Source organism: Heliangelus exortis, chromosome 11 (genome assembly GCF_036169615.1).
Source record: "Heliangelus exortis chromosome 11, bHelExo1.hap1, whole genome shotgun sequence".
Classification (NCBI taxonomy): domain Eukaryota; kingdom Metazoa; phylum Chordata; class Aves; order Apodiformes; family Trochilidae; genus Heliangelus; species Heliangelus exortis.
Window position 1 is genome coordinate 8,499,775 of NC_092432.1, and position 19,820 is coordinate 8,519,594.

At 43.9% G+C, this 19,820-nt stretch overlaps 1 protein-coding gene across 1 annotated transcript; it reads left to right on the top strand.

Annotated features, from left to right (window-relative positions):
- The first annotated feature begins 3,015 nt into the window (after nucleotides 1-3,015).
- Nucleotides 3,016-19,201, top strand: FAH (fumarylacetoacetate hydrolase). The gene is made up of 14 exons (XM_071754355.1): nucleotides 3,016-3,196; nucleotides 5,389-5,499; nucleotides 6,110-6,231; nucleotides 7,171-7,220; nucleotides 8,618-8,708; nucleotides 9,185-9,282; nucleotides 9,531-9,583; nucleotides 10,930-11,029; nucleotides 11,730-11,860; nucleotides 12,521-12,596; nucleotides 13,166-13,212; nucleotides 14,143-14,244; nucleotides 15,243-15,360; nucleotides 18,981-19,201. Exons 1-14 carry the CDS (start codon nucleotides 3,116-3,118, stop codon nucleotides 19,061-19,063), a joined length of 1,263 nt encoding a protein of 420 aa, XP_071610456.1. The 5' UTR covers nucleotides 3,016-3,115; the 3' UTR covers nucleotides 19,064-19,201.
- The last annotated feature ends 619 nt before the right edge of the window (nucleotides 19,202-19,820 follow it).

Below are 19,820 nucleotides of genomic sequence, written 5' to 3' on the forward strand. Positions count from 1 at the left end.
GTAATTGCTTTAGTTATAGCATATTTATCCACTGGACCCTCCATAACCCAGTATGATGATTTTTTTTTTTAACCTTTTTACCTACAACTGTCAGACAACAATTTCCAAAAGCCTTCTACCTTGTGCATTGATATATTCTGCACAGGCATTTCTCTGTGCTTACTGTGCAGCACGTCACTTGGGCAGGAGTTGGGGGTAATTTGTGACAGCCTGCAGCCCCCAACATGTTGGAGCAGTCCTACAGCTGTGGATCCACACGTGTGATTCTGCTCCTCAGAAATACAGCTGGGGGTTTGTGATCTGGCAGACAGCACAGCACAGACTTCATTGCTCCTTGAGACAGCCTCTCCAGTGAGAAGTCCTTCTGATATTTGAAATCCATAAACTTCAGTATTAAACACAGCTGCTGCCATCCACATGCTTCTTAGTGGATCTCTCAAGGGTCCCCATTTGGGGGTAGGAGCAATTGTGCCTAAATTGTTGTGCCTAAATTGTGCCTAAATTGTTGTGAGGTGCTGGGTAGGTTTCTTTGGATTAAGACTGCCTGGCTTTGTTAGATCAGTCTCTGCCTCCATGATTCAACCACCCTCAGCATCCACGTAACTTCGAGGCTGAGTGGTTTCTGTAGTACCATGGTAACTTCAGCCAGTGCTGTTTATCACCAGACTTAACTGTACACTAAAGTAGAACTAATTCCTCTCCAGATGGTACTGATCTGCAGTTGAAGTTTCACTTGGTGACTTGCTGCTTTCAAGCATTTGTGAAATAAATGAGACTGTATGACTTTATTTAAAATGTTAAATTTTTAATCAGAGTTGGCTACATCCTTTAAAATTTTGAATGTTCTTTAAAAGCTGTGGCTGGCAATTAGTAGATAAAGCACTACATTTAGCATGTGAATGGTACACAGCAGGAGGAGCTTTCTCTATCAGAAAGCTACAGAAAGTAATCTGCAAGACCCAATAACAAATGAGGTATCTTGTGCTTGCAAAAATGGCTTAACCACAGTTTATGAAGCAGATGTTTTTTATAGTAAAAGAGGGAATAAATAACTCCTTCCAGCAAGTTTTGGTAATGGTCTGCCTCTTTATGGGTAAAAGATCTTGTATTTCCTCAGAGCATTTGCTAAACTTCCTCTTACACAGCACAGGGTGGAAGAGCAGCATCATCTTCTCTGAGCGTTTCTCAGTTTGCTTTTCTCTAATCCTTCTCAGTTTGACTCTTCCCTCTTCCTTATTTCTGGTATTTCTCCTCTTCCTTAAAATGCTGTCTTCTCTCACCTACATGCCCTTCACTCCAATCTGCCTTTCATCTGACTGACACTTCTGGGCTAAGCAGAGACTGCAGATTGTGGATTTCACATTAGGGGGAACCCAGTCCTGTTTTTTGTATCTTCTGGTCTCTGAGAGACTGGAAGAAGAAAAGGTACAAGAAAAGTGACTGCCTTACAGCCTGTTCTTAGGCAACAGCTCTTCTGGCCCTTGATTGTACAGTAAGAAAAGCGACTGTGGCAAGAGGAAACCTGCCTGGCAGTGCTGTGGTGGCACTGGCAGCCTGGCACATCAGTGTTTGGCAGTTTTGTTTCCACTCACGCTGCTCTTGGAGTGATCTAAATCTTCCCTTATCCTGGTTTGGGCATATTTCTCAGCATTCAGAATACTGAAAAAGTACATGGTCCTCAGCTATAGACTTATATTTAGAGTGGAAGTGTACCTCTCCCTGACACTGAAGAATTGGGTGTCATCTTTGTTTGCCTTGACTCTTTTATCACAGTGAGCTGCTGCTCAGTCTGGATGACAAGCGAAGCTTCGTATTTTGTGTCATCAGTTTCAGATGAGCAGATGAACATTTTAATACCAGCATGTTCACAGCACTGCAAAGCACTTAGAGATATCTGTTTCCTGAAGATGCACAGTATGTATTTGAAACAAGTTTGAAGGATGTTTTGATTTTGGTTGGTTGGGTTTTGCGTTTTTGGGATTTTGGGGGGAGGGATTGGTTTGTTTGTTTGTTTGTTTTTTTAATAAGCAGGTTAGTCACTGTCACAGCCCAAACCAGGACATCCACACAGGTCCTATAGCCTTGATGTGAAATCACTGCATTAAAAAATTTTCCAACAATGTGTAATGGAGTTTAACCCTAGGTACAAGAATTTTATGGGTAATTTTATGGAAGTTTGTGCTAGGCATTGAATTATTTAAATAAGACCCCCTTTCAAGCAGCACCATGTGAACTTGTGTCTCTGCTGGTGAAGAGCTGTCAGATGGGCTGTTGTCAGTGGTGTTGTGTCATTTTACACTGAATATCTGGCTCTACAGCTTGCTGCATTTCTTGTAATGAATCTCTGCCAAAATAAGAAAGTTGAGCAGGATATCAGTGCTTTGGCAGTCACATATAACCTTTTTTATTGGAAAGGGGTAGTCTTTGCTATTCAGTTTTAATTTCAAGGATATCCCTTCATTGGTTTCTACTTGCCCTGCAAATGGGTGAATATTTTCCTGCAGGAGAGGGAAAGCTGGGGCTGGAAACTGAAAGACCAGCAGGCTCCACTCTCTCTGCTTTTTGTGCCTGGCTGTACATAGATCTCTCTTTTTAATTTTCTGGAACTATGGAGGGAATGGAGCGAATCAGTTATGTGCCAGTACATGACTAACAAGCACACGAAGTGCAGGCTCAGGTGTGTGTTGTGCAACTTCTCAAGGGCTGCTGAGCTCCTGCTGGAAGAACTGCTCAGGGTGGGCATAATCATGGCACTGCTGCTCTGGCAGGTAAGTGGCCCCAGAAAAGGAAAATGAGCTGAGTTACATCGGGTCTTATAGCTGCCAAAAGAAGGCCCCACTTTCACATGAGGGTTTATTGAGCAGGAAGAGTCAGTTTCTCCCCAGCCCCTACCTCCCTGGGAGCAGAGAACAGTTGCTGACTCCTGCAGCCCCCTGGCACTGATTAACTGCTGGCAGAGGGGTGGATTGGAGAGGGAGCAGAGATTGGTTTGGGGCTGAGGGCAGGGGGTGGGATTTGGTGCTTCTGTGCTCTCGGTTGCAACATCTCGAGAGGATCTTAGCAGCCCAGGAGATAAAGGCTCGGCTCTGTAAGCTGGAACTGCTTGGTGTTCATCATGTCTTTCATCCAGGTAGACAAGGACTCGGATTTTCCTCTTCAAAATCTCCCTTATGGGGTTTTCTCCACTAAGGAGGAGGTGAGTAACAGCAGGCTTTGTCCTCGGGGTGTTGTTTTGCTCAGAGGCTATGAATAACATCAGAGATTTCCAGCAACCTGGCATAAAGGAAAACTTCCCAGCCTGAGACACTTCCACGTGCTTCCTGGTTTGACAGCAGAACTGTAGCTGCCACAATGTCTTATTTTTTTTCTTACTGTGGTTATTCTGGTGACAGCTTCCTTAAAATTGCACAAAAGGAATGAGAAGTGTTCAAACTTATAAGAAGTACTTTGGCTAATAAGTCCCAATAGTTTTTGCGTGGTTTTGACTGTGAAATCTTCAGGTCTGCTTTTGATTCTTTTCCTCAATAGAGGCATGGCACAGTTGGCACTTTTTTTAAACTCAGTCCCCCATTTTCTTTGTGCCTGAGTGCAGTCACACTCACCCTTAAGAAGCCACATGAAATAATCTGCCATTAATATTGTAGCATCCAGTCCCTTTTGCACAGCATGAACTGATGTGAGGGAAAAGGGAAGGCTATGCTGAAAACACTGTATTTTCAAGTGGGTGTCATCTGCTCTGGTAGGAGTCTGCTCTTGGTGAGCTTACAGGGCTGGCTACAAAAACATTCGGACACAAAATGTGTGCTTTGTTTCTTTCTGTGGCTGACCTGTGGTGTATTATTGGGCATATGTTTATGCAACAATGCATTAGATGTGTAAAAAATGTTTCTTTTATAGCTGTGCCCAAATGCTACAGATAGACCCAGTTCCAGGCCTTATGATCATGGAAGAAAACACAATTCAACCTTTTTTCCCAGGAGGTAGCTCCCAATTCCCATTTTCATGAGGCTGAACCTCACACCTCTGAGTGCCTGTTGGGATGGAATCCCAGACATATGCCCTCCTGGAAAAAGGGAAAGGAACCAAAAGCTGCATATTGGAAGGAAAAAGTGGAGGATTTATTTGTTGCTGTCACAGAAACTTCCTGATTATCCATGCAGGTTTTTAAAAAAAGAAAATTTAAACCAGAAGATGGTGTTTTCTGGTCTGGTGTTCTCCAACGATAAAACTGAGATGGTTCGTTTAATTTCTTCCTAGATATGTGCGTTCTTATCTAGCAAGTTTGGATTATTTTTCCACTTTCTCCAGTAACTACTCCAGATGAAAATACCATCTTCAGTCAAAACTTATGAGAATACAGGCAAGGACTCATGGAAACTATTTAGTAAAATAACGTTCTAAAAGTAGCCCAGTGTTTTAATGATTTCAAGCTAAAGCAGTTGATGTCATTCCTGACTATCTCAGTTATAAATTAACCTGACATGACCTTTAGGTTTTTCTGCAGGAATGTTTGCTGAATAAATACTCATTATCACATTTGGTATTGTATTTTAAAATTAAAGGTTAAGAAAATAGCTTTAAATCTGTGGATTTTCATAGATGGTTACTCCTTTTCAGTGAGCTAGTTTTCTTAACTCCTGTAACTGATTTGTCTTCATTTACCTAAAGACACAAATGATTGTAATTTCTCTTTGAAGGCTACAGCATTTTTATAACCCCCTGTAGAGCTGTAGCAGAGCTGCAGTGGGATGGTCTGGGCTGCTCCCCTGACATCTCCTGTGGGAGATGAACAGGGTCTTGGTGTCTTAGGATCCATCTGTCCAACAAATGCAACCACAGGCTCCTGGGATGGTTACTGGAGTGCAGAGCACTCTTCATCTTCTGGGGAGAAACTGGTGCAGAAATGCCTATTTCTCCTTCCAGTGATATGTTTAGAATAGTGAGGTGAACCAGGTCTGTGCTTCAGTTCTCCACCTGTAGGAGTAGGAATAGCATTCCCCTGCTTCACAGTGTATTTCAGGTATATGAGCTTGTTCTTGTCATCAGTGAGAAGTGGACAACTAGTGAGGGAAAAAGAACAAGGGAAAGGAATCTCTATTCATTGTCCTATCCTTCCTCCAAGTGACAGGGATGGGGGGAAGGCTCTCACCCACCCCTCAGAGCCTGTGGGAAATCCACAATGATGCTCTGCCTCTAGGTCTTAATATTTATCAGTAGCCAGCCCCATAGAAGCATTTAATGGCAAATTGCTCTTGTATCAGTCCCTTCAATTCATGATGGATTAAGCTCACTTTTGTTCACTATTCATCCCTATGCCTGCTTCGGAGGACTTCTGGGTAGAAGTATAAACTCCTTCTCTCTTTATCTCCTTCTCTTGCTGCTTTGCAGCCTCGGCACAGGCTTGGAGTAGCAATTGGAGACCAGATTTTGGATCTTGGGGTCATTAAACATCTGTTCAATGGACCAGCTCTTGCCAAACATCAGCATGTCTTTGACCAGGTACTTAGCAAAAAGTCGGTTGTTCTAATTTCCATCCACATTTTACAAATATGTGTCAGAGGTTTTAGAAATTTGTGGTGAGATAACAGAGACAAAGTGGAAATGTGTCATGAAGCAGTCTCTGCTTCCAGACTCACACCTGCCATAGCCAGGAGAGCAGAGGCACTGGGGGTCCAAAGAACATTTCTGTGGGAAGTTTTATCAGACTTTGGCAATTCAGTGGTCTGACACAAAGCCTAAATGTTACTTCAGTCCTGCTTGTGCCTTCAGTACCTCATGGCAAGGAATCAGATGGGATTTTAATGATGGTGGGCTTCATTAAAGGTAAAGGTAAACACAAATGACTTCTGCTTACAGGTAGTTGAGATACCAAAGCCACTGCACCTGAAATAGTGCATTAGGGTGGGCATCATGCAGAGGCAGCAGGTCCTGCTTCAGAGGAGTTGTGGTGGGAGGATGGGAGAGCAGGAAGATGGGCAAGCTGGGCAGCCACCATGGCATAACCCTGGCCCATGGGCTTCCAACCTGGGGATGAAAGTGCAGGACATCTTCTACGGATACAAAAGGTAAGCAAAACATGTTTTATCTGCCTCTCTGTGTCATGTGCCAGTCTACCCTGAATGCCTTCATGGGGCTGGGCCGGGCAGCGTGGATGGAGGCGAGGGCTTTTCTCCAGAAGTTGCTGTCAGCTGGAGAGCCAACCCTGAGGGACAACGTGGAGCTGCGGAGGAGGTGAGCAGAGAGGTCTGAATGTGGCCACCTGCCTCCCACACAGGAATTAACTGGAGTTTGGTCATATTGAGAGACCCAGGGTGTCACTCTCTGCCTGGAAAGACTGAGCTCTGCTCGGGTCTCCTCTGGTCTCCTCTCCATCTCCCCCAGCACTGCCCAGCCTGGAGCATTTTCTGGTGCAGGGAGACCACTCCCATTGCTTCTCATCCATCATCCAAACCATCTGACTTGGCTAAAACCAACCCTGTTGTGGTAATTTTGCTTCAGACATGGGGCAGTGCACTGGCGTGGGAGTGGCAGGGGAGGACTCTGCTCCTCTCCGTGCTGTGCTGATGGAAAATGTGTGTGTCCATTAATCACACACCTTGTTTGTTCAGAGTGATGCTTTAAACACTCCAGCCTCCTGCCCTGGCAGCAGGCAGGCACCATTCCTCCCATTCCTCCCTGTCTTGCCAGACTGATTTAGGCTCATGCATGCAGGAGAGGGCTTGAACCACTGCTTGACACAGGGACCTTCCCTGAGCAGATGTGGCAGCTCTATCCAGCACCCCAAGAACCACATTCCATAAAATCAACCTTTCCATACAGCAGGAATTGGGCATCTCTGTCCCTTGGGAAAGCACCTGGCTGCCCACAGCTCTTCCTCCCTGGCAACTACACCCTCACCTATGTTCCCCTTGGGCTCAGGAGCAGCAGCCTGCACAGGTCCCTTTGTTTTTCGGCAAGGTTTTTTTGGTTTTGTGGGTTTTTTTTGTTTGTTTGGGTTTTTTGGTTGGTTTTTTTTTTTTTTTTCCTGCAAGCCTTTGCAAAACAACTTAAGAGCCAGGAAACAATCAGCCCCTTACCTCCCTATCAACCACTTAAGGGTGAGAGCTGCAAGTTTTCTCAGGGATGAAGTCATCTTTTTTTTTTTTTTTTTTTTTTTTTTTTCCATTTCAGAGCGTTTGTAGCTCAGGCTTCTGCGAAGATGCACCTGCCAGCCCACATCGGTGAGTTCCTGCCCAGCACTGCCCTCTGCTCCTCCCCAGAGAAACTGCTTTGCTGCCAGCTTGCTCAGCCAGGCAGATCATAGCTGCAGCAGGGAATGGGTCTGGCAGGAGCCAGAAGTAGATTATTGTACGTAATGAAGGGTAAGTGGTGTCTGTGGCACGTGAATAAAAGCCCGGGGAAGCTCAACAGCAGCCAGAAAATTCTTGGATGCCATTTTCATTCAATCAGGTTTGTCTGGTGGCACGAAACTCCTGTCATCAGATTGGCATCACCAAAGGCCTTTGTGACTACAGCCAGGAAAGTAACATTTTTTTCACTTTCCATTTGCTGTAAGAAAATAATTAAGATATTCCAAAATTCTACATGGCAGATAGTCCAGCATAGCTTCATAAATAAGCACAAGTGTCCACTCCCAAGCTATTAGACTGCATCCCAAACCTTACCTTCACTCCCATGAGGCTATGAACTGCTTTGGAATTAGTGTGTCCATAAAGATATATAAACATTTTCCTCTTCTTAACAGAAAAATAACAACTTGATCAGTATCACTCCAGGTCAAACTCCAGTTTGACCTTCACTGGAGCAGTGATGTGAACTTGCCCAATTCCCAGCCAAGCTGGGCTCCCACTGGGCTTTGGGTTCCTGTGGGGCACAGCCCTGGTCTGGGACAAAGTTTAACCTTGAGGAACTATGATGAACTTCTATAAATGCGATAACTCCCTGCAAATCCTTTCAGGTTGAATATGTCAAAATCCTGCTGTCTCCTGGCACTTGTGAGTGATGGGAATGCAGCCACTGCCCTGGTCCAGCTCTGTCCTACGCACGATTTGTTCTTGTCTGGAGGACAAGTATCCTCTGCTGGGGCTGCAAGAGAACTTACTGAGCTTGCAAAACAGCTTAGTGTCGTGTCAATGCCCCCTCCCAAGTGAAGGTTTTTTTCCCCCAAACCCTCTGATTTGCCGTGCAGCTGGGAGCTGGGAGCTGTTTGCAGGGTTGGCAGCAGAGGGCAGCAGATGTCCTGAGCATCAGCCGCTTCCCTCCGCGAGGGTACCAGGGGCAGGGCGGAACGAGCAGTGGGACCTGGTTTGCCCATGGGAGGTTGGCTGCTTCTTTATGTCCTTGGGATTTTTCTCCTTTCTTCTCTACCAGAGGCTTCAAAAAACAAAACAAAAAATACCAGTTTTTAATGCATACTTTATAGGTGAACTGTTATCACCGCCTCTATGCTATTAATTACATCCCTGTGCTAATAAACTGAAATGTTACTACATGCCTCTGTTTAGTGCTCTCAGGGTCTCCCTTTCTGCTGTTTTCGTCACCATCAGTGGACTGTGCATCTGCAATTGAGGGAATCTCCTATCACTGATCCCTATTTTGTGTTTTTCTTTCCACACAGGAGATTACACTGACTTCTATTCTTCGCGCCAGCACGCCACAAACATTGGGATCATGTTCAGGGGGAAGGAGAATGCTTTGATGCCTAACTGGTGGGTACTTCAGGTTTTTCTCTGGCACAATGTTATTTTGCCTGCCTACACTCATTTCAGTTCATAGTGGATGAGAACCTCTAGTGTCAGGAGTTCAATAACAGAACAGAAAACCACAATTTCCCAGTTTTAGCTGAGTCTGCACAGCCTTTCCTTGCAGCAATTACACCAATCACAATGCAGCCATCTGGTTCAAAGACAGATTCACCTAAGAAATCAGGTTTTTACTGAGTGAAAAGAAGGCAGGGTTTAAGCTCCAAGGAATGAAGTGGAGCAGTGGCACAGAAGTGCATTAAGACAGCCAGATGGCTTTGGGTTATTGTTCGCTCACATCTTTAAGGTGAAAATGTCCATGCCAATACATGCAGAGGTCTCTCCTCTTTACTTCGCACCCCTGTGGTGCTTCCATCACTCAAATCTGCTCTGGATGGTGATGGTTACACAGCTAACCATGCTCTGTGATGATCTTCCACAAGGCTGCACTTACCTGTTGGATATCATGGCCGGGCATCCTCTGTTGTGGTGTCTGGGACACCCATCCGGAGACCTGTGGGGCAAATGCAACCTGATAATGGTGAGTCCATGGGAGGCTTATAATGTGGCTTCTTATTTTTTAAGTTTTTATTTCTCCTACAAGAGGAAGGACCGGACCTGGGAAGACTCGGCCAGAGCTCATTCCAGGGTCAGAGCAAGAGAAAGCCCTGAGTTGAGCATGTTTTGTGTTTGCAGCCCAGGCAGCATCAGCTGCTCTGTTTCTTCTGCTCTTATTATCATTTCCCTATCTGCCTTCCTGTCATAAAATACTCTTTCTTCTACCCACAGATAAGCCCCCTGTGTTTGGTGCTTGTAAGCGTCTGGATGTTGAGTTAGAAATGGTAAGATGGGGCTTTTTCCCCCTACCACTTAAAAATATTAAAATAGAAACAGCAAAGAAGACTTCTAAAATTAATGTCTCATTAGATCCATTTCTGTGTCTCCCTCTGAGCAGTCTCTACAGCAGGCAATGAATTTTCCATGGGGAAAACCTTCCCTTCTGACAAGTTGCAGGGTACATCAGCTCACTGAGTGGTTTGCTGGTACAACTATCAGGTTGGAAACAGCTTGTCTGGCCAGAGCTGATCACCAGTGCAGCAGCCTGGAAACACACAGGCACATTCTTTTTATTAGACATCAGAGCTTTTTATCTGGGTAGCAGCTGCCTCTGCACTGCAGACAGGATCTTTTAATCGATGCTGGGGATTTTGGAAGTACTGTCGGCTCCTGAAGTCTAGAGCTGAGGAACCTGTGAGTTTTTGGGAGTGCAATTCTAACTCCTCATTCTTCTGGCTGGAAAGGTGAAACCTGTGCTATGGGTTTTGTATAAAAACATCCTTGGAAGGTGCATCTTCTAGTGGCTTAGTGCCATCCAGAAGGGGGAGTTTTATAGGACTGTTCATTTTGATTTATATTATTATAATTTTTTATAAGATTTATTTCCTCTCTTCCCATTAAAAAAAAAAAAAAGAACTGAAATCATTTAATGCTGTATGCTTTGCAGATCAGTGTTATAAAGCAGGAGGCAGTCCCACAAAGTGAGGTACATGAAGTACTTCCATAATTCTGCTTTGAAGCCTGAGTTTTATTACTAGCTGCTTGTGAGAATGGATTTAGTCTGATGAAGACTTTGGAAGAAAAAAACTTCCATATTGTTCGTGGACAACTGAGGTTCCATGTAGACTTTTCTTTACATGCTCAGACTATACATTTTCTAAGGGAGCAAGTGCAGGCACCCAGTTCATGGCCTGTTTTACTCAGTGGGCACATTTCTCCACCTCTCTCCTCTCCCTGTCTCCCATGACACGTTACACACACATTCAGCATCCCTGTGCACAACTTTAAACTCTTTTTGTTCAGCAAACAGAGTTACTTTAGTGAGCAAACCTGCTCTGCATCTGGATTGTGATGAGGAGGGACCATTTTTGTTCCTGTGTTTTGACATTGTCATGCACTTATTTAATGACTGTCTCTTAGCAACACCGTGCTCTTAAGTATTTTGAGCCTGCCAGCTTCAGGGAGGGGAAGAAAGAGGGAGTGAGCCATGGGTTTTGTCTAATTGTGTTTGAGAAAGGAATGCAAAATCCCATCCTGCCCAGCCTCTGTTGCTCACGCTTGTAACCCCTTGTGCAGTACAGAATTTAGCTTCAGAAGATTCCTTATTCAGCATTTTGCTTTTCAATTTCAGGCATTCTTTGTAGGTCCTGGAAATAAGTACGGGGAGCCGATTCCTATCAGCAGAGCCCAGGAGCACATCTTCGGGATGGTCCTCATGAATGACTGGAGTGGTAACTGGTGCTGCAGGAATCTGCCTGGAGAGGGAGACCTCAGAAAGGGAGAAATGATGGATTTCAGTAGCAGAGCAGTGGTCATTGAAACCACTGGATATGGTTGAAAGGGCTGAAAATGAAATGCTGTCTGGATTTCTCAGGCTGTATCTCCATCCATCTTTGATCAATCACTAGAGACAAAAATTGCTGCTTAATGAAGATTTATTTACTTATGAGAGAGCTAATATCAGTCTAGAGTCTTCCGGGCAGGAATGGAGCAACCCTAAGGATGGGGATTCCAACAGAGGATTGATTTCAGAGTCAGGAGTAGGAAAAGGATTTGGCAATCACAAATCTCTCAGTCTCTGCGTAGATTTAAGCAGCCAGAAGCATAGTTAACTGGTTGAAATTGGCCCTGTGGCTGGCAGAGACCATTAGCTGGCTGTAAAAGCATTAACTAACTGGGGATAAAAATACTGGTTATATGGGGATGGCCTGATTTATTTTAATTATTGATGACTTTTCCTCCTAATCTAGCTGGTCTAAGAAAATTGGTTTGAGGGTCTGAAAGGGATGGATTTAAATCATGATTTGAGCACAATGCCTAGAAACAGGGTAGTGATAACCTTTTCAGTCCTTGCTATTCTTTCATAGGGGTGATGGCTGCACAACTCTCAGGATACATTTAACAGCATTGCTTTGAATTTTCTCTTCCCAGCCCGTGACATCCAGAAGTGGGAATATGTTCCTTTGGGTCCATTCCTGAGCAAGAGCTTTGGCACAACCATTTCTCCTTGGGTTGTTACCATGGATGCTCTCATGCCATTTGTGCTGCCAAACCCTGTGCAGGTCAGCAAGAGAAGGGGTTGAAAAAAAGGGAAAGCAGTGCCTTTTTTTGTTGGTAGGGCCCAACACTGAAATCACTGAACCAAGCACTTTCTTCATAGAGTTTACAAGTGTGATCCTGCTTCCAAATATATGAAGACAACCTGGTCCCTCTGAGTTCAAATCCTCATTGATGTTACCCTGAGCAGGACAGAACAATCACCTCCTTCAAAATGACTGAAAAGCAAAGTCATCAGAGAGCTTGGTAGCACTTAGCAACAAGAAAGCAGTAAAGAAAGTGTAGACTCAAGCCAAAACAATCATTTTCCTGTTCAATCATTCCAGTTGTCTGTGTTATGTGGAGGTTTAGTTTAGATGGAAAAAGATATTAAAGAGTCTTGCAGAGAATTCACTGTTCACAGAGCAAAGGTGTTGCCTGCACTGTTTTTTGTTTGGATTAACATCCATAATGATGAGGAGGGGGCTTAGATAGATATCACATCTATTCAAAAAGATCTTTAAACGTGTGTGCATGAGAGCAAGAAAAACAATAATCTGAACAGTAGCAATGGTGAAGTAAAGAGGGTGTGCAGCACAGCCTGGTTAAACAAGAACTCACTGGGATGGCTTGTGGAATTTTCCTCTTTGTTTGTTTATCCTTTGGTGCCTTTTATATGCTTCTAGGATCCCAAGCCACTGCCCTACCTTCAGGATAAAGAACCCTACTCTTTCGACATCAAGCTCTTTGTTGCTCTTAAAGGTACAGCAATTCTCCGTGGGCTGTAGAGCCACCTAAGGGATGCAGAACCACAATGTATTTCAGACAACTTGCTCTTGGCTCTGTGGTTCTCCTTTTCCATCTTTGCCCATATTATCTCTGTCAGAGAAAGAGGCAAAGCTCTTCAGGCTCCTCTTGGCCGTGCAGCAGTGTGTCAAGGAGGGAATGTCCCCCAGATGATCCATTTATGATGAGGAGGGTCCCTGTGGGGTCTGCCTGCATGGGCAGGAATAAGCAGAGCATGCAAAGAGCAGATATTCCTGAGATTCTGGTGTTAACCCAGCTCATAACCCAGCTCATTGCCCCACTGACTGGTAGGTCCAGATGTTTTTCCTTTTGGAAATGGACACCTAGATACTACCCTGGTGATATCCACACCCTTGTTTTCTTGCTGGCCTTCATTTTGGAATAGAGAATGGTAGTACTTGTCTCCTGCTAGGGATTACAGTGATAAAGGAAGTCTCCCTCCACCCATAAAATCAAAAGACTCCAACATCATTCATCCAACACAAACTGCTTCCCTGTTTTTTATTTTGTTTTCTTTCCTCCAGGAGAAGGAATGAGCATGCCAGCTACTATATGCAGATCCAATTTCAAGGTAAGACTCTATAATTTTTTATGTGTTTGAAACCTTGCTGATGCCATCAGCTCCAGCCTTAGGCAGTTTCAAACACTGAGTTCTGCATTAGCTGAAAATCAAACCTGATATTTTTGTGTGTGTAGGAGACAGAGGGAGAAGGATGGAGACTGTGTGATAGCTCAGCCCTACTGAGATGGAGACACCTGAAGGCCTGAGCACTGAAGAAGGGGGCATCTCTTTCTGCTGCTCAGAGCATTGGAAACTGTGCTTATTTGGCAGGGAGAGCTAAGGACTTGCAGGCAGAGGGAGCTGCCTCTCCCTGGGCAGAGGCGCAGCACAGAATCAGGGTTGCAGATGGTAATTTAGATGCAGACTTGACGCTGTGACATCGCTCAGAGTCCAGGTTTTTCCCAGCTTCTGTCCCCACAGGCTGATTGAAGCCAGGCAGTATATGTACCAGCTGCAGGATTTCTCAGTCAATTTTATGTTCACATTTGATTCTTTGCATAGTAATTGCCTTAATCAGCAAATCAGTAACGGGGAGATTTTTCTTTAAATTCATTAAAATACTGGACTTAATCATAGATCCTGAGTCAGCGGTGCTGGCCTTAAAGGGGAAGATAAAGATGAGAAATTACATCCAGCTGAAAGAAGAGAAATTTTAAAGGATTAAATTGCATGTTAAAGTGTTCTATATGTACATAGCAGCTCCTGATCATCATTTAGAAAGCAATCAGCCAGTCCACAGAACCTTCTGGGAATGCAGCACTAAGTAACTGTGGAGTTGCTTTTAAGCTTCTGAAATTTACTGATTAAATAAGGAAACTTTTCTTTAGTGACAGTTTTACCAGCATCATCCTGAGAATGCAGTAGGTTCTGCAGAGGCTAATGGCATGCCAGAGAAGTTCATCCTTCATTGCTTTAACTTCTGCTTTCTCCTTTCTCCAGCACATGTACTGGACCATGAAACAGCAGCTGGCTCATCATTCCATCAATGGGTGCAACCTCAGACCTGGAGATCTCCTGGCCTCTGGCACAATCAGTGGACCCGTGAGTGTTTAAAGAATGATGCTCCCTGAGAACTGGTTATCAGGCCAAAAATTAGCAAAAAGGGCTTTGGGCCTAAGCCCTGTGTGTCTTGAGCAGCCATGCAAATATCTGCAATTCTTTCCTAGGCACTTAGGGCTAATGCCTTGATGGTCAAAAAAAATTGCACTGAGAATTGGAGGGGCTTTTTTGTTGTTACTGTTTTCTGGTATTTAATGCCTCTTGTGTTCATGTCCCTAAGAACTATTCTACTACAGATGCAAATTGTGTTCTGTGCACAAGCATCCATACAGCCCATTTATGCTCTGTGAGATAGATACAGCTTTTTAAAATTTCTGAGTAGAAAGTAAGGGGTGCATGGGTATAACTTTTAGTTTTTCTAATTCTATATATTTGGAGCTAACTTCACAAGCTGTACTCTGCATGTACTGCTACATGTGTAGTAGTTGCGGTAGATGGGTAAGGTACTGGCACTTTCTGAAGCATCAAATATAAATCCTGCTCTGAAAGACAGCTGCAGGGTAAGTTGTTTCAATGCTGGGATACCCATCATTCCATTTTGAGCATTTCTGAAGTTCTTTTTTGTTTCCTCTAAGCTATTGTACTGCAGATTGACATTAAAAACTTACAAACCTTTGCCAGCATTGCTCTTCTGAAGAACAAAATGTAAACAAAACTGTGAAACATGACTACACAAAAGCACTGGATTTGTAGAACTGCCCTCGGTTTGTTTCTGTTCTTTCCATAGCACACCTAAACTGCTTTCACAGGGTTTAGCACTATGTTAAACACACCAGATAATGGCTGTAAGCCTGACTGCTTGTAGGGAGCAAGCAATTAAAATGCAAAGGAGGGAAAACATGCCAATGTATCAATGAATTAAATCAACAGCAAAACTCTATAAAGCTAATGTACTTGTGTGTCTGCTTCCATCAGCAAGTAGCTTAACAGCAGGTCAGGTAATAAAAAGTTGTTTATTTGTTAATGAACTCTTGCTTCAGGAGCCAGAGAGCTTTGGCTCCATGCTGGAGCTGTCCTGGAATGGAACAAAAGAAATCCCTCTTGGCAGCGGGCAGTCTCGTAAATTCCTGCAGGATGGAGATGAAATCATTTTGACAGGTAATGGCTGAACCCAGGGCACGTTTCTATAGATCGATCCCAGTGGTATAAGTGCCTGATGGGGACATGGGTTATCCTCTACATACCTGCCACACAAACACAGCTGTCTCCTTCCTACCTGTCAGGAGACAAAAGTAGGTGGACAGAAATTCCCCTGCAATAAATGCTTTCTGGATTTAATTATTTGCTTTGCTAAGTAGTTAATGACCTTGGTATGCCTGTGCATGAGTGCTAAGGGGATGATGGGGCTTCTACCTTTAGGGGCAAAAATATCCTGGGACTAAAAGCAGCTGATGTGTTATTGCCACCAAGTCCAAGTTTGCATGTGGAGCAGAGCTTGGAAAATGCTGAAAAAAAAATTATTTTGCAAATATTTCATCTGTAAGATACACATATTCAATGAAGTGTGATGCAAATCAAATATGTGGGAAGCAGCGTGAAGCCTGCCAGAAAAGCTGAGCAGCTCCACTCTGAAAAGGGCTGTGCTTAAGAGCTGTTCCATGCTGGGCCAAGGTTTTACTTTTCCTCTTGAGAAACTAAGGATTTTGTGAATTAAAATCTGCCCGGGTGATTTGTGATCTAAATCCCACTCCTACTGGTTTTAAATCCAAAGACTAGTGAAAAATACTATTTTTTTTCCTTTCCTCTCATCTTGTCAACCACTTTATGACACTGAGGTGGCAAATATTTGGCAAAACATCTATGCAGAACTTCTGATTCAAGCCTGAGTATGTCTTTGCTATGTCACCCACTGAATTTTTAGAGAATGTTTTGTGGGATGTTGTGCATCAGCAGATGAGACTCAGGCAGTGCCATACCTGGCTCTGAGCAACTCTGTCATGCTGATGTGATCAGAGAGAGTCTGCACAGAGAGCAAAACAGTGCAAGTGATGAGAAAACTTAGGGCAGAGAAAATATAAGTGACTAATACTTACACAGGAACCTAAAAGACACATATCTGTGCCCACTCAATCCAAGCAGAAGCTCTGTGATTTTTGCCAAAACCATCTAAAATGTCTAATTTTTCTCAGAAAGCTTTTTTATCAAAACCCAATAACTTTCCTGTGATTAAAAAAAAAAAAAAAAAAAAAAAAAAGTATTCCATCCTCTCAGTGATAGGTCTATAAGCAACTTTAGTAGTGCTGCAGCCAGAGCCCTGGTGCCTCCTGTCTGGCAGGCTACATGTTAGCTTTGAAAATCATATTTCTGTGAGGTGCTCCCAGTTTTGCAGAGAAAGATGCTGACACAACTGGAGATTGAGATGCAGTGGAGAGAGCCATGGATGATGACACTGAGGATTCCCCTATACCTCTGGTGCCCTTCAGCCTTACAACAACCCAGTGACAATTTGTGCTGGGATATGTGGGTGTCTGATGCTGCTCTCCATAAGCTCCATGTGCATTCAGTGCAGAGGAACACTCCACCAGCAGCTCAGAGTGCCATAGTGACCTCCAGAGGTGCAGGTGTCTATCCAGTAATAATGTCAGAAGCCCTAAATTAGGGTACAGTTAAGCATTATGAATGTCCCTTTGGAGTTAGATGCTGACAATGGCAATGAACACCTTGCAGTTTGGGACCTGTGGGCACAAGGCATCCAACTGAGTGGCAGATGGTACTAGACCATGACCCATGCTGTTCTTCATGCTCAGAATAATCTGCCCTTAAATAAAAGCTTTAAATTCTGAGTGTCTTTTATCTTTACAGGCAAAGGAACTATTGCCCCAGTGGGAAGGTCTCATGTTAAACTGCCTGCTGCCATTTTGCACTGTCAAAAGTTTGTGGTTGCAGTGCTCAGGGCATCACCTGATTCATGACAGCCAGGTGCTGCCTGCTGGGACAGCCTGGGATCTGCTCCTATTTAGTGATGGATGGCAGATCCAGTGCCTTAAGGCACCCTGGAGGCAGGGCTAGTGCTATTGCATCCTCTCCCAAGGCAGTGCCATAAGCTCTTGCCAAGTGCCCAACACATAATTTCTACTCTGCAATTTCAACTTTTTGTTCTCATTCCCTTCACGGGAGCTATTTCAGAGCCCTAGCACATAAAATGAGAGAAATATATTTTTCCCAAGGAGTCTGTCTCGGGGATAGAAAATTGAGAGGGAGGGTTTGCTGGTGGTGTGCCACAGCTGGCTGCAAAAACCTCTCTGTAGCTCCTTGGCACTCTGCTCAGGCCAATGCTGCTGGCAGCACAGAGCTTGCTTTGTTAAATGTGCTGCTCCTTGGTACTGCTCTAAATTGTAGTTGACAGTGGGGATAACTAAACTGGACTGAAATAATAAGCTGGGGCTCAAAGGAAAGCTGGCAAAGAAGCTTGATGGAAACTGAGCTGAGCCTTAAAGCAAGTGTCTTACTCAAGTATTGCTTACGAATGAGGATTACCTGGCAGAGAGTGGGATGGTGTCTGTGGGCAGGCTGCTACACAAGCACTTATAGACATTGCTGTCCTTGGAAAAAACTTGATTTCAGGCTGGCTGTGAGAGCTGCTCTGAGGGTTGGAGCTGGCAGGGTCTGTTCTCACCTTGCAATGACTTTGGCTGCCCTGAAGCCTGAGCTCACCCATCTTCCTCTTCCTCAATGCAGTTTTCCACTGATCTGTGCTAAGGGTGGGTTAAGGTCTGTTCTGTTCAGCTCCCTCCTGGCTTCTTGAGGGCAGCTGGCTTCTACCACATGCAGTGAGGATGATGCATGCCATTATTTTAGGAAAAAAAATCTCTAACTATGAAAGCAGCCTGTAAAATACAGCACATGACAACTGTGTCCTTCCTTTGATCAGTTGTTGTTTTCAGAGAGCTACAGTAGGTCTCCTCAGCTGTTTTCACCCAGAATAATCTTCCCAGGTGAGCCAGGAGCCCTCCCTTCATCTGCAGCTTTGCTAAGGGATGCTGTTTCTGGAGCAGCTGAGCTGGGCCATGGCAGCAAGAAGAGCTGCAGCATCTCCTTCCTAATGGCATCTCCTTCCTAATGGCATCTGCTTCCTAATGGCAATAATCCCTCCCATCAGGCAGGAGCATGGAGAGATGGGATCGTCCTGTAGCTGGAGGTGCTGTCACGGGTGGGTGACCTCGGCAGCAGTCAGCAAACCTTCAGTGTCTTTTTATATAACAGAGAAGAAATGAATATTTTCAGTCAGATGATGAGTTTCTCATGGAAATGAACTACTTGGGTTTAGTGAGTGAAACAGATCCTGCAAGGGCAGGTCCTGCTGCTTGAGGGGGGTTTAATGAGCATCTTTCTGGCTTTAAGTATCCCAAGCACAGTCCTAAGCTGCTGAAAGAGAACCCAGATTGACTTTGTTAATTACAAGGCTGGATTAAGCAGTGAATCAGATTGCTAGTTAGAGTGATTGTGCTGCAAGTTAGGTTTGCAAACAGAAATGTCCACATCTTTTTTTCCCTTTGAGCCACTCACTGAATTTGCATATTGCTGTGATTAACATTTGCTGCTACTTTTGTTTTTATATATTCCTGGGCTACTTGGTTTTTTGGTTTTGTTTTAGACCAGGTTGCATTTCTGAAGTGTTTCCACTTCATTTTTGTCTCTTTATACCTTTATTCACTTTTATTTCTGGTAAAATCCTGGTGCCTTTAAAGAACAAACTGTCTGTTGTTTTCTGTCCCTAGGTTACTGCCAGGGCAATGGCTTCCGTGTGGGATTTGGCCAGTGCTCAGGAAAAATCCTTCCAGCCCTGTCAGGTCCATGCTGACTGGAGGTAGATGCCATCTGAGGAGGTGGATCTCTCCCCAGGCCTCTATCAGCTGTGCTGCTTTATTAAGATTTATTATTTTTATATGAGTGATTGGAATCTCATTTTTAATTATCAATAAATATCTTAATGATGAGTGTCTCTGGTGTGATAAAAAAAAGATTTAAACACTAGCTTAAAACTCCCAGAATAAGATGATTAAAATGCTAAGGAGAGATGTTTTTTACTCTGCTACTATATTAATAGGGTTTTTTGTAACTAGAAAAAGAGACTTTCAAGTAAAAAAATATCCTGAGTATTAGGTTGATGGTAACAGCAATGAGTGAGTGCTGACTTCTTTTTTTTTCAGTGTTCATATGCTGCAGGAAAAAATTTGATGGAGAGTGCATATAGATGCTAAAAACCTGTAACATCCTGTGTTAAAGCAGTTACACGGCAATGCTCTAAACTAAGTTGTAAAGAAGCAGTCTGCAAATGTTCTAATCAATACAATGGAAAGCAGCAGGAAAACAAACCACATAAAATAAACAAATAAACAAAGTAATAACCTTTTATAATAGTGAAAACAGAAACTGTACAGTACAAAAAAGCCCAGCAAACAGCTAACAACAATGAGCAAGGCTCAGCACTAAGCTGCTGCATTGTAGAAAGAAAGATCTGGTCTGGCTTTGTAGTTCAACCCAGATGTTGCAGCTCTGGTGAGTGCCTGGGAATAAACCCAAGCAGCCTTCAACCTTCTTTGACCCCCAGGAGCCAA

Bases quoted from the DNA above. Each gene is read 5' to 3' on its own strand.
- FAH (XM_071754355.1), top strand. From the start codon at position 3,116: ATGTCTTTCATCCAGGTAGACAAGGACTCGGATTTTCCTCTTCAAAAT. The intron at 12,597-13,165 runs GTACAGCAATTC...TCTTTCCTCCAG, and splicing joins GCTCTTTGTTGCTCTTAAAG to GAGAAGGAATGAGCATGCCA. The intron at 14,245-15,242 runs GTGAGTGTTTAA...CTCTTGCTTCAG, and splicing joins CTGGCACAATCAGTGGACCC to GAGCCAGAGAGCTTTGGCTC.